We start from the raw sequence: 21,208 nt of genomic DNA on the forward strand, positions 1-21,208 counted from the left end.
TGTGCCTCACTGCTGCAGAGGCAGTGACGTGTCGGCCCGGGTGGGCGTGTGCCTCACTGTGCCAGGCTGCAGGTGCAGCACAGCTCCAGGGTGCTGTTGCAACTGTGTCATGTGAGTGCACTGCTGCAAGTCCAAGCATGTTTTTTATTTTTATTTTTTTATTTTTGAGACAGAGTCTCTGTCACCTAGGTCTCTGTCACCCAGGCTGGAGGGCAGTGGTGCGATCTCGGCTCACTGCAACCTCCACCTCCTGAGTTTAAGCGATTCTCCTGCCTCAGCCTCCCAAATAGCTGGGACGACAGGCATGCACCACCACGCCAAGCTAATTGCTGTATTTTTAGTAGAGACGGGATTTCAGCATGTTGCCTAGGCTGGTCTCAAACTCCTGACCTCGGTTGATCTGCCTGCCTCGGCCTCCCAAAGTGCTGGGATTACAGGCGTGAGCCACCACACCCTGCCAAGAATGTGTTTTTAAACCTCCTCCTCTAGCTGTGTGGCTGTACCCACACATCACAGTGCTTGCGTGTTCTGAAAACAAGTGCATATTTCGTGTATGTCACCTTCGGGTGGAAGGTGAAAAGGGAAGCATGTCCCCTTTCCTGGGTAGTTCGTGGATGAAGGAGCTTTCCCAGGTGGTGGGACCAGGACTGCCGCCCATGTGTCCATTTTTGTTAGGAGTAAACGTAGGCTTGTCAGCTGTGCTGTGGGCCTGTGCATGGGGAGCTCTCTGGTGTCACTCTTAGGTTTTATGGGCATTTTATGTGACAGCATGAGAGTCTGCAGGCACAAAGTGACCGTTATGCACACTGAACCATGCGCACACCATAAACTTGCTTTTACGGTTTCGTTGTTTTCCTTAACTGCAGTTTTTATTTCGACCTGACACAGTGGCTCTTGCCTGTAATCCCAGCATTTTGGGAGGCCAAGGCAGGAGGATCACTTGAGCCCAAGAGTTTGAGATGAGCCTGGGCAACATAGTAAGACCCCTATCTCTACAAAAAAAGAAAAATTTAGCCAGACCTGTGGTCCCAGCTACTCAGGAGGCTGAAGCAGGAATATCACTTGAGCCCAGGAGGTCAAGGCTGCAGTGAGCTGTGATTGTGCCACTGCATTTTAGCCTAGGTGACAGAGCAAGACCCTGTCTCAAAATACATATATATGGAAGTCTAGTAGTATAATTCTAACATGAATTTCTGGTTTTTGCTCCCTAGAAATTGCAGAATGTAGCTCAGTGAGTCGCTCTGTTCTGTTTTCTTCTCATGCAGTTCCTGACCCTCGTTTTCTTTCGTAATCTAAAAACACCTGCTGCCCAGCTCCATGTCCTCTGCTTCTCTTGTCTTGTGTTGCTCCACCCGGAACAGCTGCACGTCCATATCAGCCTCTCAGCGCGTGGCCTTTTTGCCGCCTCTGCATGTCCATGCGTTGGGGTGGAATGCACAGAAAGCTCTCCTGGCGTCCTCCCAGCAAGCGGGGCTTTCCTCTGCTGTACTCCCTGTTTCCCCATGACAGCTTCCCCAGAATTTGGGGGGCCTGGAACTCTAACCTGGGGTTCTATCAGAGAGGTTGACAGCAGGAGGGTTTGCAACAGTGCTTGTCTTGCAGACACAGTGAAGTGCTCAGTTTGGATCTGAGCCAACAATGGATGGGGTCTTAGGCATCAGTGAGTGCTTTTGTGTGGAGTTAACGTGTGTGATTTTTTTAACTTGAGAATAGTAATTCCCAAACTTCCTTGCACATTAGAAACACCTGGAATCTTTTAAATTCTGAAGCCCCAGCCGTACGTTAGAGCCTCTAAATCCCGAGACTGGGTGGCCCCAACCGTGAGTTAGTTGAAGGTCTCGGGGCAGTGCCAACTTGTGGTCAAGTCTGAGAGCCTGTCCTCCAAAACCCTTGTGATCCAGGTGAAGATCATAACTGGCCCCTATTCTAGGCAGTGGCGATTCTTGTTTTGGAAGTTAAGCATCGTTTTTGGTGAATGGGAGTCTGATAAAGTAGTTTCGTGCTTCAGCCCTGTCCTGCCTGGTTATTAGCCATTAGCAGAGGATCACTTGAGCCCAAGAGTTTGAGATGAGCCTGGGCAACATAGTAAGACCCCCATCTCTACAAAAAAAAGAAAAACTTAGCCAGACCTGTGGTCCCAGCTACTCAGGAGGCTGAAGCAGGAATATCACTTGAGCCCAGGAGGTCAAGGCTGCAGTGAGCTGTGATTGTGCCACTGCATTTTAGCCTGGGTGACAGAGCAAGACCCTGTGGAGCAACACAAGACAAGAGAAGCAGAGGACATGGAGCTGGGCAGCAGGTGTTTTTAGATTGTTGTTGTTGGTTCTGTATCCTAAATGTGTTTCCCTGTGTGTTTCTCAGTAAACAGAATCAAAGACCAGTACAAGGTGTCCGTGCGCATCCCTCCTGACAGTGAGAAGAGCAACTTGATCCGCATTGAGGGGGACCCGCAGGGTGTGCAGCAGGCCAAGCGAGAGCTGCTGGAGCTTGCGTCTCGCATGGTAAGCACCACGGCCAGGGCCTCTGGGAAGGCGCGGGCCTCCCTTCGTGGTGGCGTGCAGCCTTGGAGAATGGAAGGCAGCAGATCTCGCACATGCACTGGAACCGGATCTGTCTCCCTGGGGCCACACTTCCTTCGTCCTCCCCAGGTCACCTGCACGTCTTGTCCTCCATGTCTGTGTTGTGCTGGAAAGGCACAGAAATTGTGTGGCAGCATCTTGGCCTTGACCACACCCTGGCTTCCCAGATGCCTGGGTACCAGCTCCAGAGACTGACAGACATTTCTGGATTCTGAAAGGCATCCCAGGTGGTTCTCACGTAAGGCCAAACCGGAGGATCACTGCTACATCATCCACAAACCTGGAGTGGGGGCTGTTGCTGTCTGCCACCCGGCAGAGGCACTGCGCTGTCCTGGGCGCCCCAACGTTTGTACATGCTTATGCCAAGCTGTAAGCTCCCTTGCTTCTGTGAGTCAGATGCCCACCATTGAAAGTCTCTGGGTGCCTTTAAGTATCCAGAAAAGTCAAATATTACGTGAGTGTCTGCAGCAGCACTTTTGCCTGTGTGAGGAACAAGTCCCAGGGTTCCCTGTCATTTGCTCAGCCCGGGGAATTCTTTGTTCATCTCACCCCGGTACCCACGTGAGGAATCTCAAACTGGCAGACCTCTTTTGTAGCCCTGAGCTGCAGTCCAGCGTGATGCAGCCTCCCATTGCTTGCGGCCTTCTCGGAGCTCAGTCCCCGGCCTCCTATCCAGGGTTGTCCTCTTAGCCTGGCCTCCAGCCCAGGCCTTTTCCCTGGCTGCTTTATGCCCTCCCTGGTTGCTGAGCGCTTACTTCTCTGTCATCTGACAGCAGTTTGATCTGGAATTCTCAGAAACATTTGGTAGGTTGGTGTTCTTCCTTGGATTCCAGCTCTGCTTATTCACCTATATTCCTTCTGACATTTTAGTGGGACCTGTGGAGGAGCTGAGAGCCACATGGGTTTAGTGCCCTGTGTTGAACGTTCTTACTCACGCAGGGAAAGTGGTCCGAGCCACCCTCTATTCAGAAGGCATCACCCCGTGCTATGCAGAATGCTAAGCCTCCAAGTAGAAGAGCTGGACCTCCCCTCTAGTACCTGTTAGAACAGAAGTGGTCACTGAGTTGCTTTGGTAATTACCACGGTCACGATAGCACTTGTTCGAAGGGTCCTGTAGTGAGTTCCCTAATTGTACTTTGTTCAGGAAAGTGATGCTCAGCCAGTGTTGTGGAGCGTAGCGACGGTTGGCGAGAGTGCTCGTCAGGCGCCACGCGTTCTGATGGCTGGTTGCTCCCAGGGCTGCTACAAGGTGCCACCTAGAGGCCACCCTCACCTGCTCCCGGAAGGACTATGCCCAGGGCTCCCTGGTGTCCCCCTGAGTCAGCAGCGAGTCGCTCACCATGCTTGTGATAAGTGATGTCTACTTTAATTGTGTTTTTAGGAAAATGAGCGTACCAAGGATCTAATCATTGAGCAGAGATTTCATCGCACAATCATTGGGCAGAAGGGTGAACGGATCCGTGAAATTCGTGACAAATTCCCAGAGGTAAAGTTTCCCAGAGACTTTATTTAACTCTATAGGAGTGATCCAGGTCACACTTCAGGAATATTCGATATCTGGGAATCCTGTCCTTCCTCATAATTGAACTTAGGCTCCTGATGATCTGTTCTAGGTTATCATCAATTTCCCAGACCCAGCACAAAAAAGTGACATCGTCCAGCTCAGAGGACCCAAGAATGAGGTGGAAAAATGCACAAAATACATGCAGAAGATGGTGGCAGATCTGGTAGGGGCTGTTTGATATTCTTTCTTGTATGGCAACATCTGGGGTGGGTGGGGTGTGTGTCCTGTCAGAACTCCTGACTCCCCACTGGCACCTCTGCTCTGGGGAAGGCACATAGGCACTGGGCTGGTCTTCCGTCTCAGGGACTTGGGACAAAATGGTGACAACGTCTCACTTAATACCTGGATGTTTGGATTGGTAGTCATTGTCAAGACTGCAGTGTTTTTGGAATTCAGGTGGGGAGATTTGCCATTTCTCATGCCCAGTTACCTTGTTTCCTTGAGTCTTCAGATACCCAGACACACTGTCCCAATCCAGTAAGATGAGAGGTGTAACAGGTGAAATGGGGAGTCATATACTGATTTATTAATTTTCTCAAAAACTGAAATGGGAACAGGTTTAGCAAGCGTGTGGAGTAGTGGATGGGAAGGCTGCAGGCTGCCGTGTATCTCCATGGGCTTCGACTTCGCTGCCGGCTGTCCTCAGGCAGGCGACGGGGAGGGACTCCAGCACTGTGAGCTGCAGTCAGGCCACTGCCAAGTGCTGAATTCCCCAGAGTAGAAGGGTCCGTGCTGTCTCCATGTGTGTTCTGAGCCCCTTAGCCAGCTCTGATCCTGGCATTGGACATGAACTCTCTTAGCCAAAAAGTGGACTTGTGGCCGGGCGTGGTGGCTCGCGCCTGTAATTCCAGCACTTTGGGAGGCGGCGGCGGGTGGATCACTAGGTCAAAAGTTGGAGACCAGCCTGGTCAATATGGTGAAAAGCCATCTCTACTAAAAATACAAAAATTAGCCGGGTGTGGTGGCACATGCCTGTAATCCCAGCTACTCAGGAGGCTGAGGCAGAAGAATCACTTGAACCCGGGAGGTAGAGGTTGCAGTGAGCTGAGATCGCACCACTGCATTCGGCCTGGGGGATAGAGTGACACTCCGTCTCACCAAAAAAAAAAAAAAAAAAGTGGACTTGCATCCTTGCATCGACTGACTGTAATTTGCAAGGTCAGTTAGTTGGTGGACAAATGATCTCACCCTCATGACAAACCTCTGAAGGTCTGTGTGCAAATACCAGTGCCCTGTCATGTTCGTGCTGCTCTTGGGGGAGAAGAGTTACTGTACTTCACTCTCTAGAACAGGTGGTGAATCGGGCTGTGGTTTTTCTTTTGTCTTTAAGGTGGAAAACAGCTACTCAATTTCTGTTCCGATCTTCAAACAGTTCCACAAGAACATCATTGGGAAAGGAGGTGCAAACATTAAAAAGGTGATGGCTTGACCCCTGCGTCTCACTGCTTTTTGCCCTGTCCTCTGTAGTCCTGCACCGTTTCAGTTTTAGGCGAGAAGGGACTCTTCCTTACTTCTAGCCCTGTGCTCAACTGTGTCTCAACTCTGGGAGAGCTCTAGTCAGCTTCTCATGGGGATCTCTCTCCCTGTAGATTCGTGAGGAAAGCAACACCAAGATTGATCTTCCAGCAGAGAATAGCAATTCAGAGACCATTATCATCACAGGCAAGCGAGCCAACTGCGAAGCTGCCCGGAGCAGGATTCTGTCTATTCAGAAAGACCTGGTAATGGGAGATGTTTTCTAATGCAGATCGGCCAGTAAAATCTCTACCAGCCACTTAGATTGAGCCTGGGGTTGAGTCACGCAGGGTCATTGGGCCAGGCAGACTTAGGCGGCAGATGCGGAAAATCGCAGCTTTCTATCCAGGCAGCTGACCGCTTGGTCCGCAGCTTTCTGCCTTTGTCTGTCATGCTGCTTACTTACCTGGTCCTGCAGCAGTAGCATTTCACATGGGCACTTGTCTCATTAGACATTTTCTCTCTGTTACTTGAAAATCTCATCCAAAGGTATTTACAGTATTTTCTTTCATTTAAAAAAATAAACATGCAGTAAATTGTACATATTTACGATGTGCGATTTCATAGTTCTGACATCTGTATACATCCATGGAATCAATCCCAACATCACCCCAAAAATCCCTTGCCATTTTGTATTACGGTCTCCCTCCGTCGCACCCGGCAGCTCCTCAAAACCGCACTGCCGGCACCCTCACCGCCCTGTCCGCAGGTAGGAGATGCGTTTGGATCGTCTGCACTTGGGGGTGAATGGAATCACAGCAACTTCTCTTTATTGGGCCCATCTGCTTCCACTTTGCAGGATATTTTGACATTCTGTTTTATTTCAGGGTAATACTGTAATGTGTGGATAGCTCATCTGTTTCTTTCTGTGTGTACTTGGTGGTAATTAGTGTCTTTCAAGGGGTTTTCTATTTTCTCCAAGTTGTCAAATTTATTAACATGAAGTTTTTCAGAATATTCCTGCATTATCCTTTCGCTGTCAATACTGATGTCACCTGTTGTTCATAACATATGTAATCTGTGCCATTATAAAATGATGTCTTTTCCCTGGTAGTGTGCTTGGCTCCAAAGTCTGTGTTACCTTTTTTTCCCCCCTTATAAGGATGAGGTCTTGCTGTCGTCCAGGCTGGAGTGCAGTGGCACAATCATGGCTTGCTACAAAATACAGCCTTGGCCTCCCAGACTCAGGCAGTCCTCCCACAGCCTTCCAAGTAGCTGGGACCACAGGTGCATGCCACCACACCTAATTTTTTTTTTTTCAGTTAGTAGAGATGAGGTCTCGCTGTGTTGTCTAAGCTAGTCTCAAACTCCTGAGCTCAAGTGATCTCAACGTTAGCCTCCTAAACTGCTGGGGTTACAGGTGTGAGCCACTGCACACAGCCTACTTTATGTGGTAGTAAAGTGGGTTTCTTTTTGGTAGCTTGCTTTTTTAGATTATGATGTTTGTGGTCAGGCATGGTGGCTCACGCCTGTAATCCCAGCACTTTGGGAGGCTGAGGTGGGCGGATCACTTGAGCTCACTTGAGTTCAAGACCAGCCTGGGCAGCTGGTAAAACTGCATCGCTGCTAAAAATACAAAAACAATTAGCCGGGCGTGGTGGTGCATACCTGTAGCCCCAGCTACTCAGGAGGCCGAAGTGAGAGGAGGATGGCTTGGGTGCGGGAGGTGGAGGCTGCAGTGAGCTGAGATCGCACTGCTGCACTCTGGCCTGGGCCTTAGAGCCAGACCTTGCCTCAAAAAAAAAAATAATAATTTAATTATGTATGTGATTATATGTGTTGTGTATCACATACTTACACTTATTACGTATATTGAACGAGCGTGGTTAATTTGCTTTTACTGTAATTTCAACTGTAGTAAAGTGTATATAGCGGAATTTATCATTTTAATCCTTTTTGAATGGTTAATTCAACTAAGTACATTCACACGGTTGTGCAGCCATCACCTTGTCCATTTTCAGAGCATTTTCCATCGTCTTAAATGGAAAACTATACCCATTAAGCAAAAACAACCGGCATCTCCAAGTGCTTAGTCACCATGATGTGATCATTTTACATGGTCAGGTTGAAGTCCTGTCATTTTGTGTAACCCCTGCAATACATCATTAACCTTTTCAAAAAATTCCATTGTTTTTTAAAGATAATTAATTAATATGAAAAAAAAATGTATGTGTTTATCCACACAGTTGCCATTTCTAAAGCTCTTCATTTCTTTGTGGGATCCTTGTCATTTTCCTTCTGTCTGAAAGATATCACTTAATGTCTCTCATAGTGTGTATCTGGTAATGAATTATTTTACTTTTTGTGTGTCTGAAAGCATTTTTTTCCTTCGTGTTTGAAAAATGTTTCTGCTGCATACAGGTTTCCAGGTTGGCAGTGTTTTCTTTCTAGACTTGGCATCAGTGCTGTCTGCCGTTGCCTCTGGTGAGGAAGCCAGCATCACCCCGGCTTTGCTCCTCTGTCTGTGACAGGTCTTCTCCCTCTAGCTGCCTTTAAGATTTCACCACCAGCTCTGAGCAAGTTATGATGTGTCTCTGTGTAGTTTTCTGCATGTTTCTTAGCTTGGTATTTATTGAACTTCTTGGATATCTGTGTTCAGAATTTCATCAAATCTGGAACGTTTTTGGTCACTCCGAATCTTTTTTCTGTGCCCCCATCAGGGACTCTAGTGACCTGGGTCTTAGTTGTCTTCTACCCGCGCTCTGTTGGGTTGGGGAGAGGCGCGATATTGGTTTTCTCCATCAGTCTCTTTAAATCCATTAGTTCTCTGCAGTGTTCTAATCTTCATAATTTCATCTAGTATAATTTTCATTTTAGATGTTTTCTTCTCGAGAAGTTCAGTCTGAATCTTTTCTTAATATCTTTTTTCAGTGCTTAACATGTTCAGTCTTTCTTTGGGCTTTTGACCATAGAGGATACAGTTAAATACGTGTTTTAGGGTCTTTGGCCAGCTGATTCTAACACTGTCATTTCTGTCTGGGTGGTTTTCTATTTTCTTTTCCTCATTATCAGTTTTTCCCCTATTCTTTGCATTTCTGGTATTTCTAAATAAGGGTGTTTCTGTATTCCTCTGGATATTTTGTGGCTCTGTGAAATTACTCTGAAACAATTTGCTCCTTTTAGGACTTGCCTTTAAGTTTCATTAGGGAGGATCAGAGCATTTAGTTCAGGCCCAGATATTTCCATTGCTGAGGTAAGATCCTTCTGAGTGCTATACTGCATGTCCCAGAAAGCTTAAACCTGCTGGGGATGGCACGGGACCCGGCCCAAACCCAGCTGCAGACACTGTTTCCTGGTGACTGAGCTGTAGGTACCGCACTAGGCCCCGACTGAGCTGCAGACGCTGTTTCCTGGTGACTGAGCTGCAGGTACCGCACCAGGCCCTGACTGAGCTGCAGACACTGTTTCCTGGTGACTGAGCTGCAGACAGTGTTTCCTGGTGACTGAGCTGTAGGTACCGCACCAGGCCCCGACTGAGCTGCGGACGCTGTTTCCTGGTGACTGAGCTGTAGGTACCGCACCAGGCCCCGACTGAGCTGCGGGCGCTGTTTCCTGGTGACTGAGCTGTAGGTACTGTACCAGGACCCGACTGAGCTGCAGACACTCTTTCCTGGTGACTTAGCTGCAGGTACTGTACCAGGCCCTGACTGAGCTGCAGACACTGTTTCCTGGTGACTGAGCTGCGGGCACTGTTTCCTGGAATCTTTCTGGTGCTTCTTCCCTGGACCCGAGGTGATTTCCTCATGTGTGTCAGTGGTTGTCCAGTGAGTGGTTGGTCTCCAGATCTGAGTTTCTTGGTGCCGGTCTCTTTGGGCTCTGACCTCTTCTTGCTCCCGTGGTCCTCTTGGGTTTGTGGTTCTGTTTCCTCACTTCCTGTGCTGCAGCAGCAACTTGGGGCAGATGTAAGGCTCACCTTGTTTCCAGTCTCCAGGGTCTTGAAAATCGCCATTAGGCCTTACGTTCAGTCCAGTCCCTGCTGTTGCATTTTGGCTGAAAGCAGAATCTTTGGTTTTATTAGAAGTTTATCCATAGACATGTCGGACCCACCTCTACTAGGCAGAGCCAGAGAGTTGATTGAAGAGGCAGAGCATTATGTGTGGTCTGAAATTACCACGCTCCCACCTCCCAACTCAGCACACATTCACAAAGACTGCAGGTCCTGCTTAGTTAACACCTCCCAGTGCACCTGCTCTGCTGGGCGCACCCCACTCTGCCAACACATGGTCCAACGTGTTGCTCCCTCCTCCCTCTCTGCAGATCAAAAATGGCTTGGGGAAGTTTGGTCAGTGCTTGTAAGTGGCAGGACCAAGGTTCTAAGCCTGTGTGTTCATCATCACCAAAGATGATAGTTTATCTTTTCCTCTATCCCTTTTTTGCCCCAAAAATGTGACTTCCTCCTGCTCTGTGTTTGGTTTCAGGCCAACATAGCCGAGGTAGAGGTCTCCATCCCTGCCAAGCTGCACAACTCCCTCATTGGCACCAAGGGCCGTCTGATCCGCTCCATCATGGAGGAGTGTGGCGGAGTCCACATTCACTTTCCCGTGGAAGGTTCAGGAAGCGACACTGTTGTTATCAGGGGCCCTTCCTCGGATGTGGAGAAGGCCAAGAAGCAGCTCCTGCATCTGGCAGAAGAGAAGGTGAGCACGGGGAGGGCGTCACAGTGCCTCTTGGCAGGAAGTCTGGTCCTCAGGGTGTTCTCTTTTCGCTGTGGAAACCCCAAATGCCCTTCCTTTGTGGCAGGTTAGAAAAGAGCTTTATAATACGCTTTTTATGCCTCTGTTTTTGCTATTACTGAAGGGCCTTTCTAGGTCCAAATGCTCACTTATACAATATGTAAAAGTTGCTCTTTTGCTTATGAGTTTTGGAGTGTTTTTGTTAAGTACAATTTACGGTAAAACTGACCATTCTTCAAGTATAGTTGAGTTTTAATGTGCAGTCATATGGCCACCACAACAATAAAATTCATTTTCTGTCACCCCCAAAGATTGCCCGTTGAATTACTATTGTCCTTGTGTCAGAACCCCGTTTTTTTTGAGATGGGGTCTTGTTCTGGTTACCCAGGCTGGGGTTCAGAGGCACAAGTAGCTGGGATTCCAGGCGCCCACCACCACGCCTGGCTAATGTTTGTACTTTTAGTAGGGCGGGGGTTTTGCCATGTTGGCCAGGCTGGTCTCGAACTCCTGACCTCAGGTGATCCACCCACCTTGGCCTCCCAAAGTGCTGGGATTACAGGCGTGAGCCACCACCACTGTGCCCGGCCCAAGCCCTCTTAACTTTGGCTATTCTGTATCCCTTGCTGAGTCAGCCTGTCAGTTTGTAGGAAAATGACATTTTCATGTTTTGGTTGTGATTGTGGTAAATCTAAAGATGACACTGGTGAGGACTGACAGCTCGGCAGTTTTGACTCTGAGTCATTTCTTCATTTTTGTTTGGGTCTGTGATTCTTCATGGGTGTTTTCGTTTTTGTCATATGGATCCTGCACATTTTTATGCTCTGCTTAATAGATGTAACTACCGTTACTCTTTTAGTGCTATTGCAGATGGTACTTTTCCCATTCCCAGTTGTTAGTGTATAGGGAAGTGCTTGTGATTTTCGTATGTGGACCTCCGTGAGACTGGTAAATGAGGCTCATGTCTTAGTGCTAGTCACTTCTTTGTGGATTCTTATGTAAACAGTCATGTGATCTGTGAACAGACAGGCTTCTCTCTCATCTGGAGCCTCGTATTTCTGTGTTGTTAGGTTACATTAGCCTGACTTTCTGTCTTTACGTTTGGCCAGTCTTGCATTTCTGGGGTAACCTACTTGGTTTGGTAGGTTGTCCTTTACCGTATTGCTAGATTGGATTTGCCTTTTGATTGGTTTTTAACTAATGCTGCTATTTGTGGATGTGTCTGAAAAGCAGCAGAGTCTTAGGTGGTATTTGGTGAAAGCTGCACTTAAAAGACAGCAAAGTTGTCATTTCATATTTTTCTGCGAGCACATCTTTCCTTGGTGTTCTGGCTTGCGGGCCAGGTCTTGGGTCCGGGGAAAGGCAGGCGCTTCCCGGTGGGTCTGAGTCACGTAGAGCTGCTCTGTGTCCCCTGGAGAAGTGGCCAGAGGCAGCAGTGTCCACAAGTCACAGTGTCTAGGGCCTTTTCAGGACCCTCGTTTCTTGGTGCCACACAAGGGTGTCGTGCTCCCTGAGGCCTCTGAGGACTGGTCTCTAACTGTAGCCTTGGTTGGCTTCTGTCCCTCCGAGTTGAGCTTGCTTGAGCTCGGGGAGCGGCTGGTTTTGTGGGACCAACCTGTAGCAGTCATGAGAGCATAGGAAGCCTGGTCCAGGTGTGTGGGCTTGGTCTAGAAGGGCGTAGAAGAGCAGGAGCAGTGTGGGCTGTCTGGCGGCTTGTTCCTGGGCGCACCCCACTCTGCCCACACATCATCCAGTGCATTGCTCCCTCTGCCCCCTCTGTAGATCAAAAATGCCTTGGAGAAGTTTGGTCAGTGCTTATAAGTGGCAGGACCAGGGTTCTAAGCCTGCGTGTTCATCAGCACCAGCATCTGATTGTTGTGGAAAAGAGGTGTACATGCAGTCTGGGCATCCATCTGTCGGATTCAGCGGTGTGCCAGCCCCATTTTGGGGGTGTTGGTGCAACATCAGGACACTGGTGACGGTGTAAGGGGGCCCGACACTGCCGTCCTCCAGGCCCTCTTGTCTCCTCACTGTGGCCCAGGCATGTGGTGTCCGGCTAACAGAGCGGGGTTGCCTTCTGCAGCAAACCAAGAGTTTCACTGTTGACATCCGCGCCAAGCCAGAATACCACAAATTCCTCATCGGCAAGGGGGGCGGCAAAATCCGCAAGGTGCGTGACAGCACTGGAGCACGCATCATCTTCCCTGCGGCCGAGGACAAGGACCAGGACCTGATCACCATCATCGGGAAGGAGGACGCTGTCCGGGAGGCGCAGAAGGAGCTGGAGGCCTTGATCCAAAACCTGGTAGGGAGCGGGCCTTAGCTGCCGGCTCTGCTAGGGCCGGGATGGGGTGGCTTATCTTCATCTCTTGTCAACACTGCAGGATAATGTGGTGGAAGACTACATGCTGGTGGACCCCAGGCACCACCGCCACTTCGTCATCCGAAGAGGCCAGGTTTTGCGGGAGATTGCTGAGGAGTATGGTGGCGTGATGGTCAGCTTCCCGCGCTCTAGCACGCAGAGCGACAAAGTCACCCTCAAGGGCGCCAAGGACTGTGTGGAGGCCGCCAAGAAGCGCATTCAGGAGATCATTGAGGACCTGGTAGGCGTTCGGGTGTTCGGGAGGGGTCTGAGAGGAAAAAGACAGAGAAAATTGTACAAGGGATCAGAAAAAATGAAAATGCAGTCTGTGCACGGGGTCAGCTCTCTTGTCCCCTCTGTGAAGGAGAGAAAATCGATTGAGGGCATCCACGTGAATCCATGGGGAAGTCACGAGAAGGCGTGTTCTTCTAAAGCAGCCTTTAGAGAGCGTCCCCTCCATGCCCCTCTGGGTGGCTCCCCTGCCAGGGCCTGGATGCCCTTTCTCTAATAATCAAGTCTGATGCTTCCTCGTGGAGTCAGAGGCCACCCCAGAAGTTCCCACTCTTTTGGCTGAATCGGCCACCCTGCAGGGACACATTTCAGAAGGAGGCCCACCCTTATCCTGGCCAACATGGTGAAACCCCATGTCTACTAAGAATACAAAAATTAGGTGTGGTGGAGAAGGAGGTCCACCCTTATCCTGGCCAACATGGTGAAACCCTGTCTCTACTAAAAATACAAAAATTAGCCAGGCATGGTGGTGTGCACCTGTAGTCCCAGCTACTCGGGAGGCTGAGGCAGAAGAATCTCTTGAACTCAGGAGGTGGAGGTTGCAGTGAGCCGAGATCGCACCACTGCACTCCAGCCTGGGTGACAGAGCCAGACTCCATCTCCAAAAAAAAAAAAAGAGGCCGCCCACCCTCTTGGATGTGCCCTACCACCTTCCCTCCTCCCTGCACCTGAAGCCCCGGACTCACCTCAGAACCGGAAGTGTCTGTGCCAAGTGGCTGTGGAGGGCAGGAAGGAAGTTGCTGGGAGTGCTGTGAACTGGCCCTAAGGAATTTAATCTTTGCTCTTTCCTTTTTTCTTTGTGTACCTCCCTCCAGGAAGCTCAGGTGACATTAGAATGTGCTATACCCCAGAAATTCCATCGATCTGTCATGGGCCCCAAAGGTTCCAGAATCCAGCAGATTACTCGGGATTTCAATGTTCAGATTAAATTCCCAGACAGAGAGGAGAACCCAGGTGGGTGCCCTTTAGTCATCTTCTGCTTGTCGACAGTGGTGCTTCTCACGTGGAAGGTGGAGCTATTGCACTTACTGGTGAGGCTCTTTCCTTTCTCTGCTGGAAAACCGTCTGTGTATTCTGGGGGCGTCCAGAGGTTCAGGGTCATTCTCTGGCCTTTAAAAGATGGATCATGTCAGTTATTGACAGAGTGACCAGGTGCCCTTCATGTATCGGCAAGTTCTGAGGTGACAAGGATCGTGCCGCCTCATCCTCGGGGTGCCCCAAGTTCAACCCCAGTATTTCTCATGACACGTTTGGATCACATGAGCCCCACCAGAGAGCTTCCTTCTCCACACCTCCCGTCACTCTGTGAGGTGTCCCCTGTGAGGCAGGCAGCTGCAGCCTCTGGCTGGCCAGAGGGCACCATCCATGTGGCTGGCAGCTCTTATAGGAGGGCATTTTGCTCCTGGTACCCTGCTTGCCCCCAGCTCTGCTCAGTCACCGGGTGGTGGGGGGGCGTGGGGTGCGGTGGGCGGCCCCTCCCTCACTTGCTCTGCGTTCGTGAAACAGAAGGTGCATGCGCTCTCCTCTCTGTGTGTCTGTCTTGGTTGAGCTGTTTGCACAGCAGGTGTTCACACAGTGTCATCCCTCTGGGCATCCAGGAATGTCACACACAGCCATTCAAGCCCCTTTGTTTTCCTGGGAATACAGGCTGTTTTGAGTAGGAAGCTAATAAAATCATACTGCACTCCATCTGTGGTTTACGCTTCAGTGGCTGTTTTAAACTTTGATATAATTTCGCAGAATAGTGTAAAGACACCTGTGGTCTCAACTTCTCCCCTTTACACGCCTATTTTTTTTTTTCTGAATGTAATTTTTAGACATACCCCTTTATTCATGGTGGGTATTTTCTAAAAACAAGGACATTCTCTTACATAATTTTGGCACATTTATCAGAATCCGATCTAACGTTATGTAATGGTAGTATTTAACATGTAATCAGTAATCACATTTGCCAGTTCTTCTCCTTCAGAAACTCCTCCTTCCCCACCCTGGGGTCACCCTTGCTTTTAGGCAGGCATGTGTCTGGTCTCCTGCTCATTTATTTCCATCACGCCTCCTGGGTTGTGTCTTAGTGATAAGCATCGCTGTGGTGTCTGTTTCGGCACGCACCTGGTGTCCCAGCGTGGCCTGTGGGAGCCCCTCCAGCTGCCTTCTGTGTCCTGTTCACGTGCCCCTTCAGTCCTGGGCTCTCACTTTCTGGTATAAGGAGCTGGCACATAGCCTGGCCTGGCTCTTTCCATCCCCTGTAGACCTCTCGCCCCCTCGCCACTGCCTCTCCCGGGTGGAGCTGCGTGCTGGCCACCCTCCCTGGAGAACCCTGCCTCTCAGTCAAGCCCCACATGTGCAGCTCATCTGATCACTGAAGCCTCTGCTGTAGTTGCTGTTAGCTTCATTTTCAAGGTGTAGAAGGGAGGCACAGAGCTCCTGGCCTCCTGCAAAGCCTTCAGGGCCCTGGGAGCCCTCTCTGTGGCTGCTATAGGAATGTCCTATCTGCCCTTCCTACCCAGACCAAGACCTGAAGGACAGGGGTATTTCCTCCCTTTTACCACCCAGCACCCAGCAGGTGCCTCATGGACGTGTGTTCTGAACAAGGCATGGGGTCTCCTCCAGCAGCTGTCAGCTGTCCCTTTTCCCCTTTCTCTAGTTCACAGTGTAGAGCCAGTTGTCCAGGAGAACGGGGACGAAGCTGGGGAGGGGAGAGAGGCCAAAGACGCTGACCCTGGTTCTCCAAGGAGGTGTGACATCATCATCATCTCCGGCCGGAAAGAAAAGTGCGAGGCTGCCAAGGAAGCCCTGGAGGTATGTGTCCATGTGCCCCCCACCAAGCGCCAGCCAGCGGGCACGGGGGAGGCGTGGTCTGGATGGGCTGGACGGATGCCCAGGTGGCAGCGACAGTGGAGCCTGTCATCTTGCTCCTAACGTGTGTGCACGGGCTGGCTGTGCTCCTCGGCTGGACACAGAGTTTTGGGAGGCCCCTTCCCTTCACCGCAGCTCCGGGTTCTGCAGCACCTTCCCAGGACGGCTGCATGGGATCAGCCTCTCCAGTCCACAGTGGGTGTGGGGCCGTGGAAAGCTCTCAGTTGCAGTGGGATGAATGGGACCCCCAGCCGCGTGTGAGGGGCGCAGTGAGTGGGGCCTGCCACCTGCGTGTTGGATGCCGCTCTCAGTGCTTCGATGCCACAGCACACAAAATCGGCTTCACGGTGCAGTGGAGAGAGACAGGCAATAAACACAAACCTATCCTGTGGCAAGGGATGGTCACTGCTATGGTGAGAAGAAGCACGTTCTGGAGGTGAAGCATTCGGGGAGAGACAGGGCAGCGAAGGGGAGCAACAGTCCAGCAGAGTCCCGGTGACACCTCAGGGGCTTTGGCCAAAACCATCATGACCTCAGGGATGTGCCGGGGGTCAGGGCCTCTCCTCCTAGGTTGGCCTTAAGGGGCCTGCTGTAACTCAGGAGGACAGGCTGGGGGTGAATGGTCTGGAATTTTTGTCTGCCAGCATTAGCCTAATGCCCGTCTTTCTCTGTTCTTTTCTGTGGAGTTAAAGGTCCTGGTGGTATTGTCACTTGGGACACGGTACTGTCCTCTCAGGGTGTTTGCCTTGTGTTTCATGGAGCCCTGCTGCTGAGCTTACAAGGTCTCTCTGCTCTCAGGGCCCACGGCCTGACCAGGACCATTCTCCCTGCAGGCACTGGTTCCTGTCACCATCGAAGTGGAGGTGCCCTTTGACCTTCACCGTTACATCATTGGGCAGAAAGGAAGTGGGATCCGCAAGATGATGGATGAGTTTGAGGTAGGCCCCTTTCCCGGGAGGCCACATCACAGCAGCGGCCTGTCGCGTCTTCTCCTGAGGGCCAGTGTCCCTTCTCAGCTTCCTGTGACTCTGCCTCCCCTGCTCTGATTGAGCGCCGCTTTCTCTTCGTGGCAGTGGGCTTCTCTCACTCCCTCTGGGTCCCAGGGCCAGTGGACTCCTTCCTGTTCTCTGGACCCCTGAACATCGAGTCAGCCCCCTCTTCACGCAGGTGAACATACATGTCCCAGCACCTGAGCTGCAGTCCGACATCATCGCCATCACAGGCCTCGCCGCAAATTTGGACCGGGCCAAGGCTGGACTGCTGGAGCGTGTGAAGGAACTGCAGGCTGAGCAGGAGGACCGGGTGAGCGGGAAGTGGCCGCGCTGCTGACCAGAGCCCTGGGTTCTCAGCTTTGGGCACACATCAGAATCTAGGGGAGTTCTTCAAGATCCCAGCATCCCAATTACATCTGGGCAGCTGGAGATGAGACCCAGGCAGTGCGATCCGGTCAGCGTCCCAATGTCTTGCTGTGGAGCCAGCTAAGAGCATGGCACCTTTCTCTTTTTGATATAAAAGTGACAAAGTTGGACATCTTTGTAAGTTTGCAATTTCTCTCAAAACCAAATCAGAATGGTACCTGAGACCTGCAGGAAAGGTAAGGGTCGTGAGAGGCCTCCAAGCGTGTGCCATGCTGCCAGGGAGCGCATCAGGGGACCCCCACTGACCTCTACCACAGGGTGGTCAAAGGGCAGGTGACTTCCTGGTAAGCAGGGATGAACACCCCAGCCTGGCAGGGCTGACCTGTGAAGGACCGCATGAGCGGAGTGCCGCACGTGGAGCAGGGGTTCTGGAAACGTGGAGCAGATTTGTGCTGGGGTGGCAGTTTGCTGAGGGGGTTGGCCTTCTGCTCCTGCAGTCAGCACGTGGAGTCTAGTGAATGGGGTGCAGCTCATGAACCTCTCGGTGCACCCGTGCGTGGACTCCAGGTTCTATCCTGCAGCTGGGTCATACCTAGCCTCTGGTGTGACCTGTGGGTGTTCAGGGGCCGTGGCTGCCCCCTCTTCTTGGTCTGCATCTGTCCCAGCCCTAAAAAGACCCAGAGCATTTCTATGCCTGCCCATCAGATCCCTGTTTGACAAATGAGGAGAGGAGGGCCCCAAGCTCATGACTCTGCCCAGCTCTGTCAGTTCCTGAGCACCATCTTCCCTAGTGGCCCCAAGCCCTCTTTTGAAGGATTTATAGGCCTCCTTGTGGAGTAGCAGATAGTGAAAGGTGGCAGGGAACCGAGAGATGCTAGACTGCTGGGACCACAGGTCACAGAACACTGCAGCACCCCCGTGTCCTAGGACCAGCATGGAAGGGGGGTGGGGTCACAGGATGGGTCAGCTCTTTGCCTCATTTTCGCTCCTTTCTTTGTAGGCTTTAAGGAGTTTTAAGCTGAGTGTCACTGTAGACCCCAAATACCATCCCAAGATTATCGGGAGAAAGGGGGCAGTGATTACCCAAATCCGGCTGGAGCACGACGTGAACATCCAGTTCCCTGATAAGGACGATGGGAGCCAGGTGAGCGCTTTGGTTGGAGCGCGCTGGGGGCAGAGGCCCTTGGGGAGCTTTGGTTGGAGCACGCTGGGGGCAGAGGCCCTTGGGGAGCTTTGCCATGAGTCGGAAGCAGTAACCAGATATGCCTAGATGAGATTTTCGAGGGCCAAGTTGGGAGTGGCAGTCTCTGAGGATCTGATTCTGGCATGGGGTTTGGGCTATGTCCTGGCATTTGCCAGATGGGTGAGGTGTCTGGGGCCTGGGGCATTTTCTCCTGTGTCCCCTCCTGAGAAATGAGCAGGAGCTCCAGCTGGGTCCGTGATCAGTGGCACCTCTGGTGTAGCTCTTTCACCTATCCCCTGAGCTGCTCTGAGGCTCCCAAGGGCGCTGGGAGTCAGGCGGGCGTGACACAGCCACCATCCGAGTTTCCTGCAGCCGTGGCTGCACTGTTGAGCTTGCCCAGTCCTTCCTGGTAAACTCTTGTTACTTCCTCCAAATTGGTGTCACCCTCACGGCCTCTTGCTTCGCTCAGAACAAAACGAAAGGCAACCCTTTCCCTCTCTGGGCCCTGCCATGTAGCATGTGGGTTAGCCCCACCCAGCGTGCCCATGCCTGCTGGCGCCCTCTGCACACACAGGGCCTTCCCTGCCGTCCTCAGGCTTGCTCTGCCGAGCCCTGGCCGTCCTGCTGGGGTGTCTGCTTCCTAGGTGTGCCCGGCACAGCTTTGCACATGGTGGGAGACGTAAACCTTGGTGGTCACAGCTGTGCTGGCTACCGGGAGCATTCGGCTGACCCTCCGGCAGCAAGGCCGCAACGCCGCCGGCGCCACTGTGGGCGTGTTGCGTGGGTTTCCCGCCTGCCTCACCCTCCCCTCTGTCTCCCCAGCAGCCTCTGTTTCCTTGTGGATCTTTGCGTCACACACACCGCCCAGCCCAGGAGGGCCCGCCTGCAGCCCGCCTTCTCCTCCCACTCCCGCATCCTCTTCCCTCCCCAAGTACATTAATTTTTAATCTTGATCTTGAGTGTTTCGCTCTTTTTTATTTTTTATGTTTTTAAAGAGACTCTTGCTCTGTTGCCCAAACTGGAGGACAGTGACACAATCTCAGCTCACTGTAACCTCCACCTCCTGGGCTGAAGCAATTCTCGTGCCTCAACCTCCCAAGTAGCTGGGACTACAGGCACGCACCACCACACCCAGCTAATTTTTATATTTTTAGTAGAGATGGGGTTTCACCATGTTGGTCAGGCTGGTCTTGAACTCCTGACCTCACGTGATCTGCCCACCTTAGCCTCCCAAAGTGCTGGGATTACAGGTATGAGCCACTGCGCCCAGTCCAAGTGTTTAGCTTTTTTACACCCCACCCTTACTACCTTTTATTTCCCTTTCCACATAATTATTAATTTTAGAAGTCATCATTTAGCAGTTAAGACTATTGCATCTCATACGCCATGAGCCAAGTGGGGTAGAGCAGCCATTTCTTCACACGCAGCTTTTTCCTGTGAGCTGTGCCTTTGCTCGTGAGGTTCTGGGCTCCGTTTGTGACGTTCTGGGCCTGGAGGCAGCGGGTGGTGCCCAAGGCTGTCAGCTCTGCTGCGCCACGTGTGGGTGGGGCGGCTGCCTCCTGCCCTAGCATTTTGCTTCATTCTGGACAGAAGCTGCTTGGGCTGTGGCCCTGTCGTTTCTAGGTGGGTCTTTCCCAGGCGTTTGTTCTTGTCCCCTAGACTGCTGTGTGGTGGTATGTTCTTGCGTTGTGGATGTGCGGTTTTCACCAGCTGTAGGTTACAGGTGTTTTCTTAGGTTTTCTTCTCTGTGCCCTGAACTGTCCACTTGCTCTGCTGGCCTGCTGTCCATTTGTATGGCCCCGGGGAGGCCTGAGCCGGTGGGAGCGCTGAGTGAGGGAGGGGCTCCATGTGGAGCACCAGCCAGGCGGCCTCCAGCACAGAGACACCTCCAGACTGTGGCACTCGTGGGCTGAGTGGCTGGGGGTTTTGTCTTTGCCCTGCTGTCCTTGAGTCCAGAGTTCTTGCCTGTCAGTGTCTCTCCTTTGTCTTTGAGGACAAACGTCCTTTTTCATCCTGTAAACCACTGTCTTTTTGGGTGGAGTTGGGAAGAGATGGGAGCTGAGTGGACATTGTCAACCTCTTGTAAATCAGCCGTTAACGTTGCTTTCCAGCTTCTTTCTCCTCAGCGGTGAGGCCCTCTGTGCACTCGGCCCTCTGTGCCCCTGGCCTGCCCTGTCTCCCCACGGAGCAGCCTGCTGGGAATCCCAGGAAGGCACCCCCTTTTCTGACTGCATTTTCCTTTTCTAGCCTCAGGACCAAATTACCATCACAGGGTACGAAAAGAACACAGAAGCTGCCAGGGACGCTATATTGAGAATTGTGGGTGAACTTGAGCAGATGGTTTCTGAGGATGTCGCGCTGGACCACCGTGTTCACGCCCGCATCATCGGGGCCCGCGGCAAAGCCATTCGCAAAATTATGGATGAATTCAAGGTGAGCCGGCCAGAAGCACACTGGGTGAGAATCCCCTCTCTCACTGGGCGCCTGGCCGGCCAGAAAGAGAACAGCATGGCCTTCCCCTCAGACGATGAGGCCACAGCTGCAGGGCTGGCAGTGGAACTGTCCTCGTGGACACCACGGGTGGCCTGTGTCGGGCAGTGCTGCCACGGTGGCCTATTCCGGGGGGTGTCGTCCCCTTGGCGGTTGCCCGGTGAGCTGCTCCTCTGCGGGTGGGAGTTTCATGCTCCATCCTCGTCGGCTGTGAACAGGGTCCTCTGAGATGCACCTGACTTGGTGTGATGAGGCTGACTCAGAAAATGCTTCGCTAGAAATAGACACATAATTTTAACCCTTTGTTCTTTATTTATTTATTTATTTTTTTTTTTTTTTT

The 21,208-nt window shown here is 51.6% G+C and overlaps 1 protein-coding gene across 9 annotated transcripts in view; it reads left to right on the top strand.

Moving 5' to 3' along the window:
* LOC108290801 (high density lipoprotein binding protein) overlaps positions 1-21,208 on the top strand; it is a 90,112-nt gene that overhangs the window by 67,501 nt on the left and 1,403 nt on the right. For all 9 annotated transcript variants that reach the window (XM_037732196.1, XM_017510772.2, XM_037732199.1 and 6 more), the window contains 14 exons: positions 2,362-2,501; positions 3,961-4,065; positions 4,193-4,306; positions 5,474-5,560; positions 5,733-5,864; positions 10,077-10,295; positions 12,412-12,633; positions 12,713-12,931; positions 13,797-13,935; positions 15,626-15,780; positions 16,671-16,775; positions 17,005-17,139; positions 18,196-18,339; positions 20,626-20,811. In XM_037732196.1, coding sequence (XP_037588124.1) covers positions 2,362-2,501; positions 3,961-4,065; positions 4,193-4,306; positions 5,474-5,560; positions 5,733-5,864; positions 10,077-10,295; positions 12,412-12,633; positions 12,713-12,931; positions 13,797-13,935; positions 15,626-15,780; positions 16,671-16,775; positions 17,005-17,139; positions 18,196-18,339; positions 20,626-20,811 — 2,102 coding nt within the window. The remainder of the gene's footprint in view (positions 1-2,361; positions 2,502-3,960; positions 4,066-4,192; positions 4,307-5,473; positions 5,561-5,732; positions 5,865-10,076; positions 10,296-12,411; positions 12,634-12,712; positions 12,932-13,796; positions 13,936-15,625; positions 15,781-16,670; positions 16,776-17,004; positions 17,140-18,195; positions 18,340-20,625; positions 20,812-21,208) is intronic.

This window comes from Cebus imitator, unplaced genomic scaffold (assembly GCF_001604975.1).
Source record: "Cebus imitator isolate Cc_AM_T3 unplaced genomic scaffold, Cebus_imitator-1.0 Scaffold443, whole genome shotgun sequence".
NCBI classification, from domain to species: Eukaryota; Metazoa; Chordata; class Mammalia; order Primates; family Cebidae; genus Cebus; species Cebus imitator.